The sequence below is a fragment of the Sorex fumeus genome, unplaced genomic scaffold (assembly GCF_029834395.1).
Source record: "Sorex fumeus unplaced genomic scaffold, SorFum_2.1 ptg000020l, whole genome shotgun sequence".
NCBI lineage: Eukaryota > Metazoa > Chordata > Mammalia > Eulipotyphla > Soricidae > Sorex > Sorex fumeus.
In genome coordinates this window covers 8,363,215-8,384,164 of record NW_026606077.1, presented here as the reverse complement: position 1 = coordinate 8,384,164, position 20,950 = coordinate 8,363,215, and the positions used below count along the sequence as shown (strand labels likewise).

Here is a 20,950-nt window from a genome sequence, read left to right as displayed (position 1 = left end):
CTCAGGAATTACTCCTGGTGGTGGTCAGGGGACCATATGGGATGTCCGGGCTGGAGCCCAGTAAGGCAAATACCCTACTCCCCTCCCTGGTTGTACTATTTATTGCTCTGGCCCTACTATGGCACTTTAGTATAGTTTGAAATCTGGTCAGTATCATGCTCTCATCTTTGTACTTAACTCTCAAATTGCTACAATTATTTGGGCCCTTCAGTGATTCCTGCAAATTTGAGGACTATTTGCTCTGCTTCTAAGAAACATTGAATCTGCAGATTGTATCAGATAGTGTGAACATTGGTAGGGGGGGCAGTGTGAGGCTCAGGGACCCCCACAGGGATTCTCTACTTAGGAAGTGAGAGGTTCAGCGCAAGGGCCAGAGGTGCCTTTCTGGCCTGAGTGCTGAGGGACACTGGCCACCCTGCCAGCGTTGGGGGAACTCCAGAGCTGCCCTGGAAATGCTGAGGGGACACTCAGCGTGGTTCGCTTATCCTGTACAAGGGCTGGAGAGATAGAAGGATTGAGGTGCCTTCATAGCACACTATTGACCCAGGTTTGATCCCTGGCATTCCTGAGCACAAGCCAGGAGTAAGCCCTGAGCAGTGGGAGTATGATCCAACCCCCCAAATTATCCTGTGTAGAACTTACAAAATGAAGCTATATCAATAATTTTTTTTTAGATTTTGTGTGTGTGGATGAGATTACTTGCTCTTAGTATTTTCTTTATAGGTAGGCAGAAGGCAACTTTCTCCTTTTAGCCCAAGTGACAATATTGTAAGAGAAAGGCTCATTTAAATGGAAGTTATAGAAAATTGGACCGTGTATCATTAAAGATTATGTATCTTTTGAGAACCACCACCTAAACTCTAGGTAGAAGCTGAAACAGGACAGCAAGAATGAAAGTTCCAGGTGTGGGACCAAGGCAAGGCCAGGAAGGAAGATTTCTTTGACTGGCGCATTTGGGGGAGACACTCCAGGGGAACTCTGTGGGGCAACCATGGTGCTTTTTTTTCTCCTTCTTGTTACTGTCCTGAAGCTCTTTGGGACGTCACCATTCCACTGGGGTTTCTTTACAGAGGTTGCATTAGCCACTGATAGGCGTGGATGGGAGGTTGGTTCCACGGCCACAGAATGGAGGTGGCCATTAAGCGTGCAAGATTCTAGAAAATATATTAATTAATGTGGTTAGGGCAGGTGAGGTGTACTAAGAAAAGCTGTGAACTTGATTTTGTGGGTTAAACAAAGCCAGATGATGAAGATGTGATTTATTTATAGTCTGTTTAAAAAAAAAAAGATGGCTTGTTTTTGGTTTCTAGCTGATGGTTTGTTTTTGGTTCCTATGTCTTTATCAACTGTTGAATTCATATCAATGTATGTAATACTATATAGAGCTTTAATGCATTGCGTGTGTATATGCACACACATGTGGGAGCCAGGGATGAACCTCAAGTCTGGCACATGAGCAGCATGGATTCCACCACCAAGTTGAGGGCCCTGTCCAATAGTGCATACCCAAATAGGAAAAGAAATTCAGTCCCTTTTATAATAAAAGAAACACAAGCCAAGTGAAGTGAAATAGCATATATATATTTTTTAGTTTCAGAGGAGCAAAAAGGAATGATAACTCATTATGTTGTTGATAGGAATATTTGGTTATAGATGATTTCATGAAAACTACTAATTTATAAAGTAGTGTGATTCCTATGTAGTGCAATTCGGTAATAGCTATTAAATGGAAATGCATATTATTTTAAATGTAGTATTAACTTTTAATAACTTTCAGTGCCTTCAGTTTAGTGTTTTTTTAGCAAGGCCATGCACATTGTTAGATTAGCCTTTGCTTGTCAAGGTCCTTGTTCATGTTTATCAACCTTTAGCTACTGCCTGAGGCACTCTCTTCACCTGGTTTTCAGCACACTTCACTGTGTCTTGGATTTAGTCTTTCCTCTTTGGTGTTCTTTCTCTCTCCAGCCTTTAAGTGTTGCAGTGCCTTCAGTTCAGTTTATAGCCACTCCTTGGTTTCTTTATAGTCCTGTGGTCTTCAGTATCATGAAAATGCTGGTGGCTCAAAATTTATATATCAAACCTGGATCTCTCTCCTCTACTCCAGATATGAATACCTAATTTTCACACGCTCACTGATAGAGTCATAGTTTTTTCTCACCTAATTTCCCTGCATTCCACCCTTCAGTTTATTCCTTTTTTTTTCCCTTTTTGAGTCACACCCAGCGATGTTCAGGAGTTACTCCTGACTCTGCACTCAGGAATTACTTCTGGAGGTACTCAGGGCACCATATCGGATGCTGGGAATCCAACACAGGTCAGCCATGTGCAAGGCAAATGCCCTACCTAACCGCTGTGCAATAGCTCCAGCCCCCCCTTTAGTTTAATCTTTATTTTTTGAAATAACAGCTTTTTGAGATAGATTTCTCACACCAGTTCAATTGCTTAGCATGAAGAGCAAATGTTCTTTAATATACTCCCAGAATTGTACAGCCACTACCCCCAACCAAGTTATAGTATTTTTTTTGTCTTAAAAGAAATCCCATACACATTAGTAGCTATTCTGCATTTATTATTATTTTTTTAACCCTCATGCCAACCCCTCACCCCTAAGCTCCCAGCCCTATATAACCTCATGTCTACTTTTTTGTTTGGATAGATTTGTTGGTACTTCATATGCATGGAATCATACAGTTGGTTGTCTTTGTGACAAGACTGCTATAATTTAACATAGTGGTGTTAAACTAAATATTTCATGGTATGGATTTGGGGTTGGAGCGATAGCACAGCACGTAGGGCATTTGCCTTGCACGTGGCCCATCTGGCCGACCCAGGTTCGATTATTCCACACCTCTCGGAGAGACCGGCAAGCTACCTAGAGTATCTCTCCTGCACGGCAAAGCCTGGCGAGCGTGATGTACTCGATATGCCAAACACAGTAACAAGTGTCACAATGAAGACATTACTGGGCCTGCTTGAGCAAATCGATGAACAACGGGAGGGCAGTGACAGTGATGGATTTGAAAAGTTGTCATCACATTTGAATTTTCCATTCTTCATTGATGGGCATTTGAGAAATTTCTCCCCCCTCCCTTTTTGGGGGGGAGGAGTTTATTTTTAATACACCATACTATAGTAAGTTTGTTAAAAACAGAAGTCAATTCATGAATGACTTACAAGCACGAACAGATTGTACATGTGTTGGTCTTTATTTTTTCCACCCAACCAAGATGGATTCCCTATTTTCACACATGCTTAATTCCTGCAACAGGCCTGATGCTGTGAGGACCTTTACTAATGACTCAAATTTTATATATCAAACCTGGATCTCTCTCATGTAGCTATCTGGGGTGATTTTTTTTCACCCCAGATAGCTACATGACTTGCTTCCTCACTTTTCTCAGGTGTTTTTCTTGGATGTTATCTCATTGAGGCCTTCTTCTATAAAATATCCACCTTCCCATACCCCTTACATAGTCTGTCAGACTTCCTGCATTATTTTTCTTTATGGCACATATCACTAATATATTTAATCTGTTTCTCTAGTTTAATTACATAACTATAATATAAGGTCCAGAAAGAACAGAATTTTGTCTACTCCAGTAACCAAAAAGTGTCTGGTGGACATTCAGTATATATTTTGAGTGAAGGAATAAATAACACTATCTCTGAGGTGGAAACTGGTTGACTCGATAACAGAGTTGAATATATTTTATTGCATATCATTTAAAGTTCTTAATGTTTGATCATATGTATATGTAATATATTAAAGAGTTAAAATTATTAATTATGATAAAAGAGGTGTTTAATTAATACCTGTTTCTTGACCTATTCAAGAAAAGTTAAATTTGTGAATTTAATTGCACTGTCAAGGCAGTAGATTAGTAGATATTAAACAAAAAAACAAAAAACAAATACAAACAAAGAGCTTTAACTTAATTCCCTCCTGATTCTTTAACGTTTCCCTGTAAATAAAGGTAAAAGTTTTGGCATGTGTACTCAACAGTGACAAAATATATTTTATTATTTGCTATAAAGTCTCATACCATTATTATAAATTTAATGTGTTCTAACAAATTGTAATAGAAGTTAATTTTTATCCTGAACAGAGAAGAAAGAAAAGTTTTCACTTTTGTTCACCATTTAGATTTTCTTTGTGCTTTCAGAGACACCTGTTTCAGAATGTCCGTTTTTCCAATCTCTGAGTAAACTTTGTGTCCCACTATCTTAAATATATATATATATATATATATATATATATATATCAGAATGAGTGAGGGGAGAAATAATACAGTAGACAGGGCACTTGTCGTGCATCCAACTAACCTGGGTCTCTGTCCCTAAACCTCCATATGATCCTCCAGGCCCACCCTCCCGGAGCAAACACTAAGCACAGAGCCAGGAGTAGGTTCTAGACAAACACACAAGTATCAGGGTAAAGCCAGGGCTAAAATTACCCCAAAATACCTTTTAGATACTCCATGTAAGCGAGTCACTATTTCCTTCCAGGTTGGTTCATAGCCATTTAGCTTCTGGGGTTCACATACCTGAGCTTCACCTGAGAGAACAGCAGAGTTCTTAGCTGTGAAGGGGAACAGACTTTACCTCTATAAGTAAGAGAACATAAACCTGCAAATAATAAAGTGCGTGCGCTTGTGTGCGTGTGTGTTTTCTGATGCAGGGTGAGGGAGATGATTCCTCCAAGGCCACATCTTACCCGTCGAGCAGGAGGCGCTCAGAAGGCAAGTGTCGAAGCCAAAGCCAAACTATAAATAAAGTATGAAATAAAGTATGAAGGTGGCTAGAACTGTGTCTCCCAGGGGGTGGGGAAGTTGTAGTTTTGCCAAACCCTTCCTGGCTTTCTGTATAACTAGTAGCATACTAGTAACTCACAGTTAACAGTGTCTAATCTTTCCTGTGATCTCTGATCTAGAAAGAAAAGGGCAATTTATGCCTCAAGTATTTCTAGTTCAGGCTTCTGCTCCATGTCTCAGCCTCTGTGAGGGCTCCTTACCAGGTAATTTGTATTTTCTCAGGCAGTAAGTGACTATCACACACAGATCAAGAGCATTTCTAGAGCCGTTCTGGATGCGTACCATGCTATGTTTGGGAAAGAAGCAGCCAGGCAGGGGCGTGCCATAGATAGCGAAACCCTGGAGGAGCAGAAGTGTCAGCTCAACTATGAACTGAACTTTTCTGGAAAATATTTTGCTTTCAAGGAACAACTCAAGGTAAAAAGATAATTCTTTATTTAATTGTTCCATTTTTTAAAAATGAAGCATCTTCTCTGTGTATCCAATGATCATTTTTTCCCTCTGGTTATGTTTAGTTTTCTTCCATCTTTCTTGTTTGTTGGTGCAAAGGACTACGTTCCAGTAACAATATCAGGAGAAACTCAACTTCTGCAGAACCTTGAAATGACTCGGTATTCATTCTGAGTGTGCACTGTTAAGAAACTCATTCTTGAAGCTAGGGCAGGTTTGGGACCAGGTTTCCTGTTGCTCTAGCAGGCAGAAACTATAAGCAACACTGATTCTATGACTAACTACCTCTGTCTCCCATCTTTCCTTATTATACTCAGATTTGATAATTATTTACATAGTAGTAATTTCTCAAACAATGGATAATATTTATTGAATATTTGATGTATACCAGAAAATTTTAATTAATTAATTAATTTGGGGAGGAACCGTTCTCAGGGCTTAATCCTCACTCTGTGATAAAGGATCACTCCTGGCAGTACTTGAGGACCATATGGGGACCATATCAGGGATTGAACCCAGGTCAGCTGTGTGCAAGGCAAATATCCTACCCACTGTACTTTTACTCCAGGCACTACCAGATAATTTTTAAAGTAAAACCAAGTAGTTGGATTTAGGAAGAAATAATAAGGGGAGTGGAAAGAAGAGGGGGAAGTGGAGAATAGAAACCCTAAGAGAAAGAAATTACACATCCCAAGTGTAGATGTGGGCAATTCTAGAGTGGGATGCCAATATAGTTTTGTAATACTTCATGCTTTACTTAATTATTGCAACAACTCTGTGAAGTCAGGGCTACCCAGTTATCAGATGGAGAAATACGACAGTAGTGAGTTAAGCAATATTTCCAAAGTCTCAGAGCTAGTAGATGTCAAAGATCATACGAAGAAAGCACAGAAGTAACAAAGCGGAAAACAAGTGACAAGACTTCTCAATAGATGCATTATCACACCTCAGTTTGACTCCTGGTCCTGCTATTATCAGGCAGATGACAGTGGTTCAGGGTCTTTTCCTGAACCTCAGTTTCTTTGCCTAATGAAAACAGTTTTCCACAGGATCATTATATAATGTAATGCATGGAAAGTATAACTCTTTAGAGAATAATGTTAACGATGGAGAAAACAAAAATGAAAAGAAGCTGTCCAGGTCAGTATATAGTATAGTATGACTTTCAATACCTATTATTTCTCCTCCTCAGTTGTCTTCTGAAGTAAGATGATGATATGTGTGGTATACATCAATTTAACAAATGAGGAAGCTCATCCCCCAGACATTCAAATGAGGCCTTTCTTCCTTTCTGTTGAGTCATGTGAACACCAACAGAGAGAAAATGCATAGACCCCCTGCTGAGGCTCTCTTTAGCTTTATGACCCTTCATATACAGGAGTTCTGAGTTTACTGTATTACTGATGATGACAATGACATCAAGAAAAGACATTAAGGGCCAGGACAGCAGTGTGGCACACCCCTAGTATGCACCTGATCCAGGTTTGATTCTTGGCACTATGTGGTCCCTTGAGTATCTGGGTTCAGTCTTGGAGGCCCCAGAGTGTCACCAGGTGACCCAGGTGGCCCTGTCACCGCTGGACTTGAGCAGTACTTAAGCTGTTAGTTTTGCTAGCTGAGAATGGCAGATGGGGCTCCCAGGCTCCTTAGCACAGTGAGGGAGGGCTCTATTTTTAAAAAGAAGGCAAAAGGAAAAGTCATACAGAGTGTATTTGGGGGGCAGGAGAAATCAGAGCTCACAGTTTATCTGTAACCAAGGGAGAAATGAATCATCTTCTTAAGTTCTGTTTCACTTTAGACTAGAAGCTCAGGAGAGATGTGTGCTTTGAGCGTGGTGCAGGGCTGTGTCTCCGCAGTCTGCCACGACACCAGGCGGGCTCTCTGTCTCTGCAGCATGCGGTGGTAAAGGTGGTGAGAGAGAAGTACTTGAGGACGACGTCCTTTGAAAGCCAGGAGGAACTGCAGACTTTCATCAGTGAACTCTATGTGTTCTTGGTGGACCAGATGCACGTGGCCTTAAACCAGGTAGCTACGCAAGAGCTCAGAGCTCTTCTCCTTTTCTCTGTAAGGAATCAAAGTCTTGTCATCCCTGTCATGCCTCCTTCATTCCATATTTATCTTTTTCTCCCTGTGAGGCACTGAAAACACGTCTGAATACGAAACTACCTAACTTATAGGAGTAATTTGGGGGAGAAAGAGTATATTTTTGCAACTTCCTAGATAATTTATTTCTGATCATGCATGTAATAGATAAAAATTTAAGGTGGGGGTTGGGGTCTGGAGAGATAGTACAGTGGTCAAAGTGCTTGTCTTGCATGCAGCTGACCCAGGTTCTATTCCATATGGTCTCCTGAGCCCCCCATCAGGAGTTATTCCTGAGCACAGAGTCAGGACTAAGTCTTGAGTATTGCCCGGTGTGGTCCTGAAACAAAACAAAACAAAAATTAAATTGGCAATGTAAATTGTGTAATCAAAATTACCATATGTGGTAAAATTTTATGAATGTGTGGTATCCTTATTTTTTCCCCAAGATACACAAGGAAAACCTTAAAGTTTTTAGATACCATGCTCAGTGACAGTGACATTTCAAATGTGCTTTTTATATTTGTCTGATCTCTGTGGACATTTGTATTTGCACAGCTTTGTGTTTTGCCTTCTCTGCTCAGTTTTCAATGTGTGCAGCTTTAGGTCTTTTGTTTACCTGTTTTGTGTGCTATGTACAGCCTCACACTTATAGGGCATATGCCCAGCTGCTATGCTGCCTTCATATTGCTGCATTTACGGTTTATTGGAAAAGGACAAGTGCGTAGAGTGCTGAGAGTACACTGGCTTCCAGCATGAGGGACGGGCAGAAGACCAGCAGCTCAGACTGCTGCGGAGCTTTTCTCTGGCGCAGGCAGTGGTACCTACTGAAGAATGACGTCAGAGAACTGTTTTATGGAGACTGAGAGAGACAAGGGCAGATAGTTTGGAATATTGGTTTGGATAGTGAGATTTTAGCATTTCTGATGAAAGCATGGAATTTTAATAGCTGGAGAGATTTGAAGGTCATTATCATCAAAACTAAAATGAACAAAGAACAGAGGCACTAATCAATAATAAGAAGCTCTCTTTAGCACTTCTCGAATTTTGCTTTATGCTCCACATTTCTTAGCAACTATACTTGTTAAGTAGGTAATCTTATTTCTCCCTGTGTATCTAGGGATATGTGTGTGTGTGTGTGTGTGTGTGTGTGTGTGTGTGTGTGTGTGTACAAGGATCGACCTATTTTTACTTCTAAAGAAAAATTGGTGGGAACTGTTCTTCCTTAACATAGAGTATGACCTAGGAGATTATTTATTACAACAGAACTTCTTTCCTATCTGGGTGAATAGACAATATTACCTTTCTAGGTCCCCTCTGACCTTTCGTCCTTTTTCTAAAATATCTCCTATGTGGGATCCGTTTGTCTCTGTCTTGTTAATAGTATAGATCTGGCTTCCACAGTTTCTTCCTACTCCTGACTGCTGTGTCTGTCTTTGTCTGTCGTTCTCTCTCTACATTTGTTTCTTCCTCATCATCTTTTTTCTCCCTTTCTCCTCCTCTTTTTTCTTCTTTCTTATCTTTCTCTATTCTTCATTAACTTTTTATTAATAAAAACTAAAAGCTAAATTCAGGAAATTGTTTTGTAGTACCTTAGTTAACTATACATTGGAGAAGTAAAAAGTTAAGGCTTAGGAAAGAACTGTCAGTATACCAGTTTCATAAAGTAGGCCATATTGGAATGCCTACTAAATTGGATAAATAAAATTAAAGAAAAAAATTAAATATCAAAAATTATAGTCTAGTTCCTTGCAGATATCACAATATCTCCTTTATAGTCTTTAATTCAACTAATGTGCAATCACAAAAAATTCATGTAGCTTAGTGATATAGTTTATCCCCAAAGGGAAAAAGCTGAGGGAACTCAAGGGCAATTTTCATAGCTTCATTGTAAATTCCAAGATTGAAAAGATGACATTATTTTTAAATTGAACGTAAACTGTGTGGATAATACTTACTTTTCTAATGACTTCCATGAATCCAGAGTTGTTTTGTTTTCATCAAGGGTGTCCTTTTATTCTTTCTCCCATATTTTTTGTTTGTTTGATTATTTGTTTTCTTGTTTTGTTTTTTGGGGCCACCTCCAGCAATGCTCAGGGGTTACTCCTGGCTCTGCACTCAAGAATTACTCCTGGTGGTGCTCGGCGATCATGTAGGATGCTAGGGATCGAACCCAAGTTGGCCCCATGCTAGGCAAGCCCCCAACAGCCTCCCTTTTTACATCTTGCAGAATATTTTCTTGGGCGGATGGTTGGATCTTTCCCAGCCTCTACCCATGGATGGGGGGTGCGTGCTGGTACTGATGTGCCACCACACAATCCCCAGTCATCGTGAGTGGGATGATGACAGCCTACCATGTCTCCTTCTGCAAGGTCTGCACATGCTCAGCGCTTGCTAACATCTTTCAGCTCCTGGGACCTAAAAGGTCATGATATTTTTCCTATACACAAGAGAAAGTGAGGGAAACTACGATCAGAGGAGGCTTGCTCTTACATTCCAACTGTCCTGAGAGATTGAGGAGAACGATTTTGTCCTAAGAAATTTTTACTCAATTCCATGAACTCAGACTGTTGACATTCAAGTAACTGCACTTCAGGGGTCAGAGTTAGTACAGGGGGTAAGGCACTTTCCTTGTCCTGTAGACCCCAGTTTGAATACCTGGCACCACGTATGATCTGTGATCCTCCAGCTCCTGAGTGCCACTCCCTCCACCCCCCGCTCCCCATATCTACACTTCTGTCTCCTTCAATATTCCTTTCTTGGTTCACTCACCCTCTTACAGTACTGTAAGATGCCTGTATTATTTTAGCCCTCATTGTTGCAATGTCCTATCTGATCTATTGGGAGAAAGCCTCTCACTTAAAATTGTTTCCTTTTGCTTGCTTCCCACCTTGATGTTGACAAGGCCATGCTAGATGATATCCAAGGTTCTGTTCCGACTATTGAACCAAGCATTGATCAGCTTCGACTCTTTGCATTTGAAGCAGAAGTCAGCGAGAACTATGAAGCAGCAAGATTGTATTATGAAGAGGTGACAGACCTTCCTGGTGGCAGTGGGGGGGCTATTATTTGTATCATATACTCATTTGGGGCTGTTTAATACTAACTAATTATGGAAAGGGTCAACAATAAATCAGTCTAAAAATAGACCCATGGGGGCCAGAGTGTGAGTACAGTGGGTAGGGTCTTTACCTTGCAGGTGGCCAACTTGGGTTCGATCCCCTGCTCCCCATAGGGTCTCCCAGGAGCTCCGTCAGGAGTGATCCCTGAGTGTTAAGGCCTGATCACCACTTTGTGTGACTGCCCCCAATAAAAAAAAGAGAAACCCCACCAAAAAAGGCTCCCCCAAATTAAAAATTCTATATTACATATATTCATATAGTATATAAATATAAAGAGAGAGAAATGTATTGTGACTTACAGTACTGTTCATGATAAGTTTCCTGCATATACCATCCCAACACCACACCCACTACTGGGTGCCTACTTCCCTCCACCAGTGTCTGAAATGCCCTCCCCTCCAGCTCTCCCCACCATGCCCCCTGGAAATTCACTTCTGCAGGCCAACTCTCCAGTTCTGTTGCCTAAGGTCATTTGTTCCTCCCACACTGTGTGTCTTTACCTCTCACATGTAGGAGGTGTCTTTCTGTACCTGTCTCTCCTTCAGGCTGCCTTCACTTAGCATGATGCCCTCTAATTCCACCTCTATAGCAGCAAATCGCATGACTTCACCCTTTTTATACCTATATTATGTTCCATTTTGTAAATAGATAGATAGATAGACAGAAAATCTATACAGGCACTTTCTGGGTAAGGAACTTTCTAACATTTCCAGGGGGGTGGGGCTAGTCCCTGGCACTGCATCCTCAAGCTTTCACACTGACCCACCTTGTTTGGCCAAGAATCATGTGAAGGGACCCACCCTCAGGCCCCTGAGTGTCTTTTTGGGAAGTCTCTACCCAAATGAAAAAGTTATAATTCATATAAACTATATTATGAGTATAAATTCTAACTCAATTAAAGGAAAATACCACATTTCCAAATGAGTAACAATTACAGAATCCACTTCTATTGCATTCATTTTTTTTTTACAAAAAGAAAACTTTTTGGGGGCTGGAGCAATAGCACAGCGGGCAGGGCATTTGCCTTGCACGCAGGCGACCCGGGTTTGATTCCCAGCATCCCATATGGTCCCCTGAGCACCGCCAGGAGGAATTCCTGAGTGCAGAACCAGGAATAACCCCTGTGCATTGCCGGGTATGACCCAAAAGGGAAAAAAATGTTTCTCAAGAAGAATTAGAAAAGTTTGAATATTTTATTTTTATTTATTTATTTTGGTTTGTCTTGGGCCCACACCCTGTGGTATTCAGGAGTACTCCTGACTGCACTCAGAAATTACTATTGGTGGTGCTCAGGAGCCCATATGGGATGCCACGGATCGACCCTGGGTTGACCTTGTGTAAGACAAGTACCCTACCAGTTGCACTATCACTCCTGCCCTATTTTGAAATATTTTAAACAATTTTAGAGAGAAATTCATAAATGCTTTTTTGGTCCTGTTTTGCTTGACAGTGCGAGAAGGCTACGTTCCCCAACCCCTGCCCCTCACATGGTGCTGGAGTGCCCACAGATGAAGCCAGGCCTCTGAACTATCTCCCCAGCTCAAATATGATCAAATCAGTCATCTAAGTTTTTACTTTAAGAATCCAGAAAAGAATACAATAAATGTTTTAGCAGAAAAAAATGTAAAAGGAAATTTAAAAGCAAGAATCAGCAAAATTAAAAGCAGAAAAGCAGTAGTGAAATGTCAATGAAACAAAAAAAATTCTTGGTTTGTCCACTCCCTGGTTTGTCCACTTAGAGCTTACTCCTGTTTCTATACTCAGCAATCACTCCTGGTAGGTCACAGCTATCAAACCTGGACTCACCAGGGTTGCAAAGCAAGCACCTTATCAGCTGTGCTATCTCTCTGGCCCCTATACCAAAAGACCTTTAAGAGGTCAATAAAATGATAACACACACACACACACACACACACACACACACACACACACACACTGAAAGTGAATAGCACAGCAGGTAGGGCACATGCCTTGCATGCAACCAACCTGACTAGGTTTGGTCCCCAGCATAACCTATGGTCAGATTCTAGCAGGAGTGATCCCTGAGTGCAGAGTCAGGAGTACGCACCAGGCACCACCAGGTGTGGCCAAAAACAGGCAGAGAAATCAGTTTCTGTTTTAATGAGAGCTTATAGTATTTATGGAGTGTTTTCTGTATAGTGTTGTATATATGAAAAACATGTTATAATGTCACAATAGCTTTCATCCTCTTGATGATTCATTTTCTAGAGGTTGGTTCGTGAGACACAGAACCTGGAACACTGGCTAGATTATGGTGCCTTTTGTCTCCTAGTTGAGGACAACATCAAAGCACAGGAGTGTTTTCGGAAAGCTCTTTCCCTCAACCAGAGTCATATCCAAAGGTAGTCTTAAAAGGGACGAGAAGAGGCGTGGAGCGGATGCATTTTCATGTGGAACTGATGGTCTCGTGATTGGACGTGGGATCCTGGTATTCATCATGCTGCTGGTCTCTTTTCAGCTTGTTGCTCTGTGGTGTCTTAGCTGTCCTGCTGGAGAACTTTGAGCAGGCGGAAATTTTCTTTGAGGATGCTACTTGCTTAGAACCAACTAATGTTGTAGCTTGGACTTTACTTGGTATGGTATTTCCTGTGACATCAATGTATTTCCTTCCATAACAAAATGCTTTTCACATTTTGTTTGGTTTGGTTTGGGAGCCACCCTTGGCAGTGTTGGGGGCCCTTCCTAGCTGTGCTCAGAGGTTACTCCCAGAGGTGCGCAGGAGGACCCTACTATGCTGGAATTGAACCCAGGCTTCCTACATGGAAAGCATGGACTTGGTGCACTGAGCTATTTATTTCCCTGGCCCTGTCTCCACATTTTATTGGCTCAAACATTCTTAGATGCTGATAAAAATGTGGAAACTGAAAGTGAAACGTTGGAATTCTTCAGTACATGATGACGTGAAATTGATCGGGTTTATTTCCGCCCCTTTCTTCAGGTTTGTTCTATGAAATTCAAAACAATGATATTCGCATGGAAATGGCGTTTCACGAGGCATCCAAGCAACTTCAGTCCCGTTTGCACCAGGGGCGGGTGACAAAGCAGAAGAGCATTGTTAATGTTGACAACGAAGATGTGGGGAACTTAGAGCTGAATTTCGGGCAGGGGGTAGTGGCTGCCAATACGTCTTCTATGGTAACACTCAAGGTGGAAGGCCCACCAGGTATGAATGAACATGATAAGATGCTATTGGGGAAAAAAATCACTGGCCTCTTAGATAGCTTTGGCAAATAATTGATGGCTAGAATATTTGTTAAGTGAATAGGTAAGGATTTGAGTTGTTTTGGAAACATCAGTAAAAACTTCTAAATATCTCCTTTATTCATACATTTATTATTATATTCATATTGAGTCTAAAACTTCTACTGTTGTTATTCATTTTTTTATTCTGAAGGAATTTACTATCCCTGTGTATTCTTAAAAGGAGTATAATTCTAGTAGAGGAAACTTTTATTATTAAAAAATTTTGATTTAGTTTTATTGAGATAACTTTGATTTAAGCATACAAATTATATTTGTTCCTGAATATAAATCATAGTTGACAAGTACTATATCATAGTGACCACCAAAAAGTCTGGTTCTCATCCTTTACCACACACTTGATCCCCCTAAACTGATGATTTGCTCAATCCCTTCCCTATTCTTAGAACCTAAAAATTTGTTTTTGCTTTATTTTGTTTATTCATTAGTTCTCTTACCATCTACATATAAGTGAAATAATAGAGTGATCGTCTTTCTCTGACTCAATTCATTTAACATAATAACATCTAAAGTCATGGTCTCATAATATCCAATGTAGGAAGTTGGGTTTTTTTTTCATAAATTTCAATGTATTTAGGACCTGCAGCTCAAGTACCCGTTCTGGATGAATTTGTTGAAGAATCTTTCAAAGTACAGTCTGAGTCACAAGAACCTGTTTTACTTACACAATATCTGGATCCATCATCTGCTCGAAAATTGTCTAACAACAATGTCAAAGAGGTGGTAGGAAAAAAAGGTAAATTTTTCTACTTGATAGAGAGGCGTAAAATAAGTTAGACAATGATGAAAATTCTTGTTATTACCAAAATGGAGATCTTAACTTTCTTGGAGTTGGCTAGTTAAAATTTCCTTTTTATTATGCCACACTCTGAAATCCAAACTGGTGGTTCAACTCTTACAATAAAAAATTATATTAGCAAAGAGAAGTATTAAACTATAGTCCTTTAGCTCTGTAATTATTCTTCATTTTCAGGCTATCTTCAAAAATTACATTTCACAGAAACTCACCTTATCACATTTTATCTCCTAAGTCTTGACATCCATCCAGAATCTCCCTACATTTCTACACACCCCAATGACTTCATATAGTTCCAGTTTGGGGTTTACATTTGTTTAGCTTTAGTTGTCCTACAATAGTACTGATACAGCTTTATTTCACCATAGATCTTAAAACCATCAAAACTTATTTTGCTGGAGGAGCGTTGTCAATTATATAGTTTTTAATAATAATGCATATCAAAGGCTATCAGCATCTATCTCCTATGTTGCCTTCTTTCTTACTTCATTATCTCATTTGCTCATAACATACTATGTGACTTCCATAAACATTGCAAACTAGTGTCTTAACGAGGGTATTTTTACTTGCTTTTTTTTCTGCCTGATAGATCTAATCTTAATTCTTAATTGAAAGAGTTATTAATTTTCAGCAAATTATTTTTATGTTTTAAAAAACTTGATTCTTTATAATTTTATATTTAATGCAGACAAAAATTTTAATAACATATATTATATATACACTCAAGATGGGAGAAATATGGGTGTCAAGATAAAAAGATTTTGCAGTAAAATGTAGACAAATGGCCAGAAAGAGAGTAGAAAGTAGGGCACTTGCCTTACTGTATCTGACCCAGGTTTTGTACCCTGCACCTCATATGGTCAGCTGGTTACCATCAGGAGTGATGTCTGAGCACACAACAGAGTAAACCCTGAAACAAAACATAACAGACAAGAGGCCAGAGAAATTGTACAGTGGGTACAGCACTTGTCTTGTATTCAGCTAACTCAGATTTGAACCTGGGCATCCCATAAGGCTCCCCAGCCATGCCAGGAGTGATCCCTGAGCACAGAGCCAAGAATAAGCCCTAAGCATAGCTAGGGCTGGAGTGATAGCACAGCGGTAGGGCGTTTGCCTTGCACGCAGCCAACATGGCCGACCCGAGTTCGATTCCTTCGCCCCTCTCGGAGAGCCTGGCAAGCTACCGAGAGTATCTCGCCCGCACGGCAGAGCCTGGCAAGCTCCCCGTGACGTATTCGATATGCCAAACACAGTAACAACAAAGTCTCCAATGGAGACGTTACTGGGCCTGCTCGAGCAAATCGATGATCAACAGGAGGGCCTTTACCTTTTTACCTTTACCTATAGCTAGGTATGGCCCCAAAGCAAAAAACAGAACTAAACTTATACACACACACACACACACACAAACACAAACCCATCCACAACAAAACCCAAAATAAAGTAGACAAGCCATACAAAAATAGTTCTTATATTAAGAATAATTTGAACAATTTTGGTTGAGATTTGCATTTGGCCCACCAACATACTAACGCTGTGATAGTTCAGCCTTCTCTTTAGGGTCTGTTGTCCGAGAGGAATCTGTTGTTTTTATATTTTTATTTCAGATGTAAGAATACCCCCTGTTACATAGTATATATGAAGGGCTAACATTTTTCTTTCAATCTAATCATCTGTTTTCTTACTATAATATTGCCAGAAGCACCAAAAAGTCAAGATTCGAGTTTGCTACGTACCTGCCCTTATGGAGTTTCCCAAACTACCACCATTTTCATGGAGACCATTCGCTTCTTGATGAAGGTCAATGCTGTGCAGGTTAGAATGTCTGGAAAAGGCTGGCTAGATAGAAATATGATCTTGAACAACTTGCCCTACATATAAAGCAAATGATGCTTTTGAGCTCACTGTAGACCCAGTGAGGTTAACATATAAACATGAAGTGCTCTCCACATCGAGCATTCACATCTGCTCCTGGTAGGAGCCTTTCTGTACTGCACTGTCCTGCTGTTGTTCATTGATTTGCTCGAGCTGGTATCAGTGACGTCTCCATTGTGAGACTTGTTGTTACTGTTTTTGGCATATCGAATATGTCACGGGTAGCTTGCCAGGCTTTGCCAAGGAGAATTCCTCCTGGTAGGCTACAATGAAAAATCACGTATGTATCTAGGGCGCTGTCACCTTGTTATGGATATGCTGAGTGTGTTACCTTTCTTCCCTTCAAGGTTCTAAACCAAGCAGAAATAGATGTGCAGTGCCATATGGGGGTGTGGGAGAGTGTTTAAGAAGTATTTTATTGTGGAGTCAGACAAAATACAGGAACTAAGGCATTGATTATGCATTTGGCTATGTCTTCGCGGCCGCGCGACATCTTATTATCTCATTCCTACTTTGGACAAACTTGCAGGCTATCGAATGTAGCCTGCCCACAGGGCAGAGTCTGGCAAACTCCCCGTGGCCTACCAAATATGCCAAATACCAGTAACAATGATGGGTCTCATTCTCCTAAAGAGCCGTGAATATAATCTCAGGGCTAGGATGAAAGAGACGTTACTGGGGCCTGCTCGAGGCAATCGACGATTAACAGGATGATGAAATGAAATGAAAATGTCTGTGTATGGTGGTGATGTGCTGAATGCTCATTAATTCTCATCTAACTATGACTTGGATCATCATTGCACCCCGTGGCTCATTCATTCGGGAGTGGTGCAGTCACTGCCGTAAACCTCACAGTTGTGTCCTTCGTCAGTATGTACACAGAGTGCTTGCACATGAGCTGTTATGCCCACAAGGAGGCCCCAGCTGTGAATATTACTTGGTGCTGGCCCAGACACATCTTCTCAAAAAGGACTTTGCCAAAGCAGAGGAATACCTTCAACAAGCAGCTCAGATGGATTATCTGGTAATCATTTTCTCCAGACCCTCTGGGGTTAAGTTTGGAAAACAGGATCAGGCTTTTCTAAGGGGGGTGGAGGTGGGTGATGCCACAGAATGGGTAGGATTCTGGCTACTGTGGGTAAGATTAGTATTTCTGGTTATTAGAGGTAAAGTGTCAGTAAACATCTTTTGTTTGGGGGCCACACTTGGCAGTGCTCAGTGTTTATTCCTGGCTTTGCAGTCAGGTGTTACAGCTGGAGATGCTCAAGGGACCATATGTGGTGCCAGGGACTGAATCCTGGTTGGGCTCAAGCAAGGCAAGACCCACTGTCCTATCTTCTGGCCCAAACATCTTTTTTTTTCATGATTTTTTCCTTTAGTAAGTATAAGTTTTGCAAAAGGCAAAGGAGGAGGAGGATAAGGACAGCTCTTTGGTAGTATTTGATTAAATTCCTGTTTTCTGAACCTCTCTTTTCTCACTGGGAACTCTATAATGGTTAAACCTGAATGGTCTTCTTACTGTTTTATCCCAAAGAAAAAATACAACAAAGGAAGAGGACTGACTAGGAAAAATATCCTCCAGTGAAACTGAATGGCCTTCTTTCCTGTTTTTGCTTTGGGGCCACCCCTGTGGATATTCAGGCAGGGTACAAGACAAGTACCCTCCCAGCTATACTACTGCTCTGGCCCCAAATCTTCCTTTCCAAAAGTAACAGACTTAAACTAAATGTAAATTTAAACAGTGTAAATGTGAAAAATACCCTCACATTTGTATTTTGCTCTCTCAGAACCCTAACGTCTGGGGTGTAAAGGGCCATCTCCATTTTCTGCGTGGAAATCATGCTGAGGCCAAGGCATGCTATGAACGAACCGTTAGTTTTGTAGTAGATGCTTCTGACATGCACTTCATCTTTCTACGATTGGGGCACATCTATCTGGAGGAGAAAGAGGTGAGGGGCAGGTAGGAAGTGATGACGTAAATCAGATTTGGTCTGAAACTTGATTAGAGTTTCAAGCACTAACATTCATCTGTATGGACTGAAAATAGGAATATTATAATGACACATTGTAGTAGGTGAAAGAATAATCTGTGGTAGATCCAGATAATAGAATTTTGCTCACTGCTTAAAAGGAGATGTCATTAAACATTGAAAAAAATATAAAGTAACCTTAAAATAAACCTTTATAAAATATAAAGCATAACTACTAAAGGAAAGAAGTCAATCTGAGTCTGCTATGTACTACATGATCCCAACTATGTGACATTCTGGAAAAGACAAAACCATGGGGTCAATAAAAGGTCACTGGTTTCCAGGAATGACAGAAATGGGAGCAACGGATAGGTGAACTTTTAGGGCAGTGAAAATATTCTATGTAATACTATAAGGACACATACGTGTGTGGACATGAACTGTATGCTCAGATTCATAGAATGCTCAAGAGCAAGAGTTATCTTTTTTTGTTTTCTTTTTTTCATTTGGGGGTCACCCCCAGTGATCCTCAAGGATAACACTTGGCTCTGTACTCAGGAATTGCTCCTGACAGTGCTCTGGGGGTCATAGGGGGTGCTAGGGATCAAACCCAGGTCAGTCATGTGCAAGGCAAATGCCCTGCCCACTGTACTATCACTCAGACCCTCCCAAGAGGCATCCTTAAGGTAAACTGAACTTTGGGTGATGATGATGTGTTAATGAAAATTACAACATTAGGGCTAGGGAGACAAAGCTGGAGCACATGCTTTGCATTAAAAAATAAAGCACTGGCGGTGGGATTGGTACTGAAATATTGCATAATTAAAACTCAACCACCAATAACTTTATAAATAAAAGTTCTTTAAATAAAAAATTATTTTTAAAAAACTGGGACTGGAGGGAAAGTAGAGTGCATGGGGCATTTGCCTTGCACACAGTCGAGCCAGTTTCAATCCCCAGCATCCCACATGGTCCTCCAAGGACCACCAGGAGTAGTAATTCCTGAGTATAGAGCCAGGAATAACCCCTGAGCATCACCAGGTGTGGCCTTCAAAACAAACAAAACAAAAAATATTTTGAAAAATTAGAGAGGGAAGAAGGAAGGAATGAAGGAAGAAAATGGAGGGAGGGAGAGAGAGAGGGAGGGAAGGAGGGAGGGAGGGAGAGAGAGGGAGGGAGGGAGGGAGGGAGGGAGGGAGGGAGGGAGGGAGAAAAATTATATCACAAAGGTCCCACTGTGGCAAGGCATGTTGACGTCAGGGGAGGTTGTCCTGCATGGGATTGAACGGCACATGGGGATTCTGTTTTCCTCTTAGTTTTGTTATCAACTTAAAACTGTTCTTAAAAAATGGGCTTTAACAGAATCTGGAAAAAACCTGAGTGCCCGAGAACAGATGACTGGTTAAAGAAACTTTGGTACATTTACACAATGGAGTACTATGCAGCTGTTAGAAAAGATGAAGTCATGAAATTTACATACAAGTGGTACTACATGGAAAGTATCATGTTAAGCGAAATGAGTCAGAAAGAGCAGGGTAGACATAGAAAGATTGCATTCATCTGGGGAACATAACAAAATAGGAGACTAACACCCAAGAATGCCAAGACTAGTACCAGGAATTTTGCTCCATGGCTTGGAGGCCAGCCACACATGCTAGGGGAAAAGGGAGCTCAGATAGAGAAGGGAGCACCAAATAAAGGGTGTTGGGAGGATCCTCCCAGGGTGGGAGAAGCATGCTGAAAGTAGACTATAGACTAAGCATGATTGCCACTCAATGCCTCTTTTGCAAACCACAACACCCAAAAGGAGAGAGAGAACAAAGGGGAATGCCCTGCCACAGAGGCAGGGTGGGTTGGGGGGGTGGGGGGTGGGAGAGATACTGGGATTCATGGTGGTGGGAAATGGGCACTGGTGGAGGGATGGGTATTTGATCATTGTATAATTGAAACCCAAGCACAAAATTTGTAAGTCTACAACTGTACCTCATGGTGTCTCACTAATAAATTTTTTTTAAAAAAATGGGCTTTAAGTAATATAAAATCCAAGCACTCATTAGATTCTTCTGTAGTACATCTGCAGAATCTCCACAGTTCTCCTAGCAGTGCAGTTTGAATAGTGATGTTTTTTTCTCTACAGTATGAAAAGGCAAAGAGAACCTACATGCAGGTCTGTAAGAGGTCACCATCATGCCTTACCTGGCTAGGTCTGGGGATTGCCTGTTACCGGGTAAGAGGATAAGACTTGAAGATTATTCTTATTCCATTAGATCAAAATATGCTTTTAAAAATGAAACTCATATATGAAGCTGAAATTTTGGTGGAGGGTGTGGTGTTGGAATGTTTTATGCATGAAACCCTGCCATTAGTAATACTGTAAACCATGACTCCTAAAGTAATTGTTTTAAAAGACTATTTTTTGTGGTGCTGATTTTGTTTTCTTGACTGTTTTGAGGCCACACCCAGTGCTCAGGGGCTGTTTGCAGTGCAGTGCTCAGGGATTCTCCCTCCGGTGCTCCGGAACACCTGATCAAAGTGAAGGATGCTGCACGCAGCGCATGAGCC

General features: G+C 40.9%; 1 protein-coding gene across 1 annotated transcript in view; it reads left to right on the top strand.

Annotated features, from left to right (window-relative positions):
- The window catches only part of CFAP70 (cilia and flagella associated protein 70), a 67,690-nt gene that overhangs the window by 41,687 nt on the left and 5,053 nt on the right, over positions 1 to 20,950 (top strand). The window contains exons 13-24 of the mRNA XM_056113454.1: positions 4,679 to 4,743; positions 5,038 to 5,228; positions 7,155 to 7,286; positions 10,249 to 10,374; positions 12,695 to 12,828; positions 12,945 to 13,060; positions 13,425 to 13,649; positions 14,325 to 14,483; positions 16,243 to 16,358; positions 17,290 to 17,442; positions 18,206 to 18,367; positions 20,526 to 20,615. Of these exons, the coding sequence (XP_055969429.1) occupies positions 4,679 to 4,743; positions 5,038 to 5,228; positions 7,155 to 7,286; positions 10,249 to 10,374; positions 12,695 to 12,828; positions 12,945 to 13,060; positions 13,425 to 13,649; positions 14,325 to 14,483; positions 16,243 to 16,358; positions 17,290 to 17,442; positions 18,206 to 18,367; positions 20,526 to 20,615 (1,669 nt within the window). The remainder of the gene's footprint in view (positions 1 to 4,678; positions 4,744 to 5,037; positions 5,229 to 7,154; positions 7,287 to 10,248; positions 10,375 to 12,694; positions 12,829 to 12,944; positions 13,061 to 13,424; positions 13,650 to 14,324; positions 14,484 to 16,242; positions 16,359 to 17,289; positions 17,443 to 18,205; positions 18,368 to 20,525; positions 20,616 to 20,950) is intronic.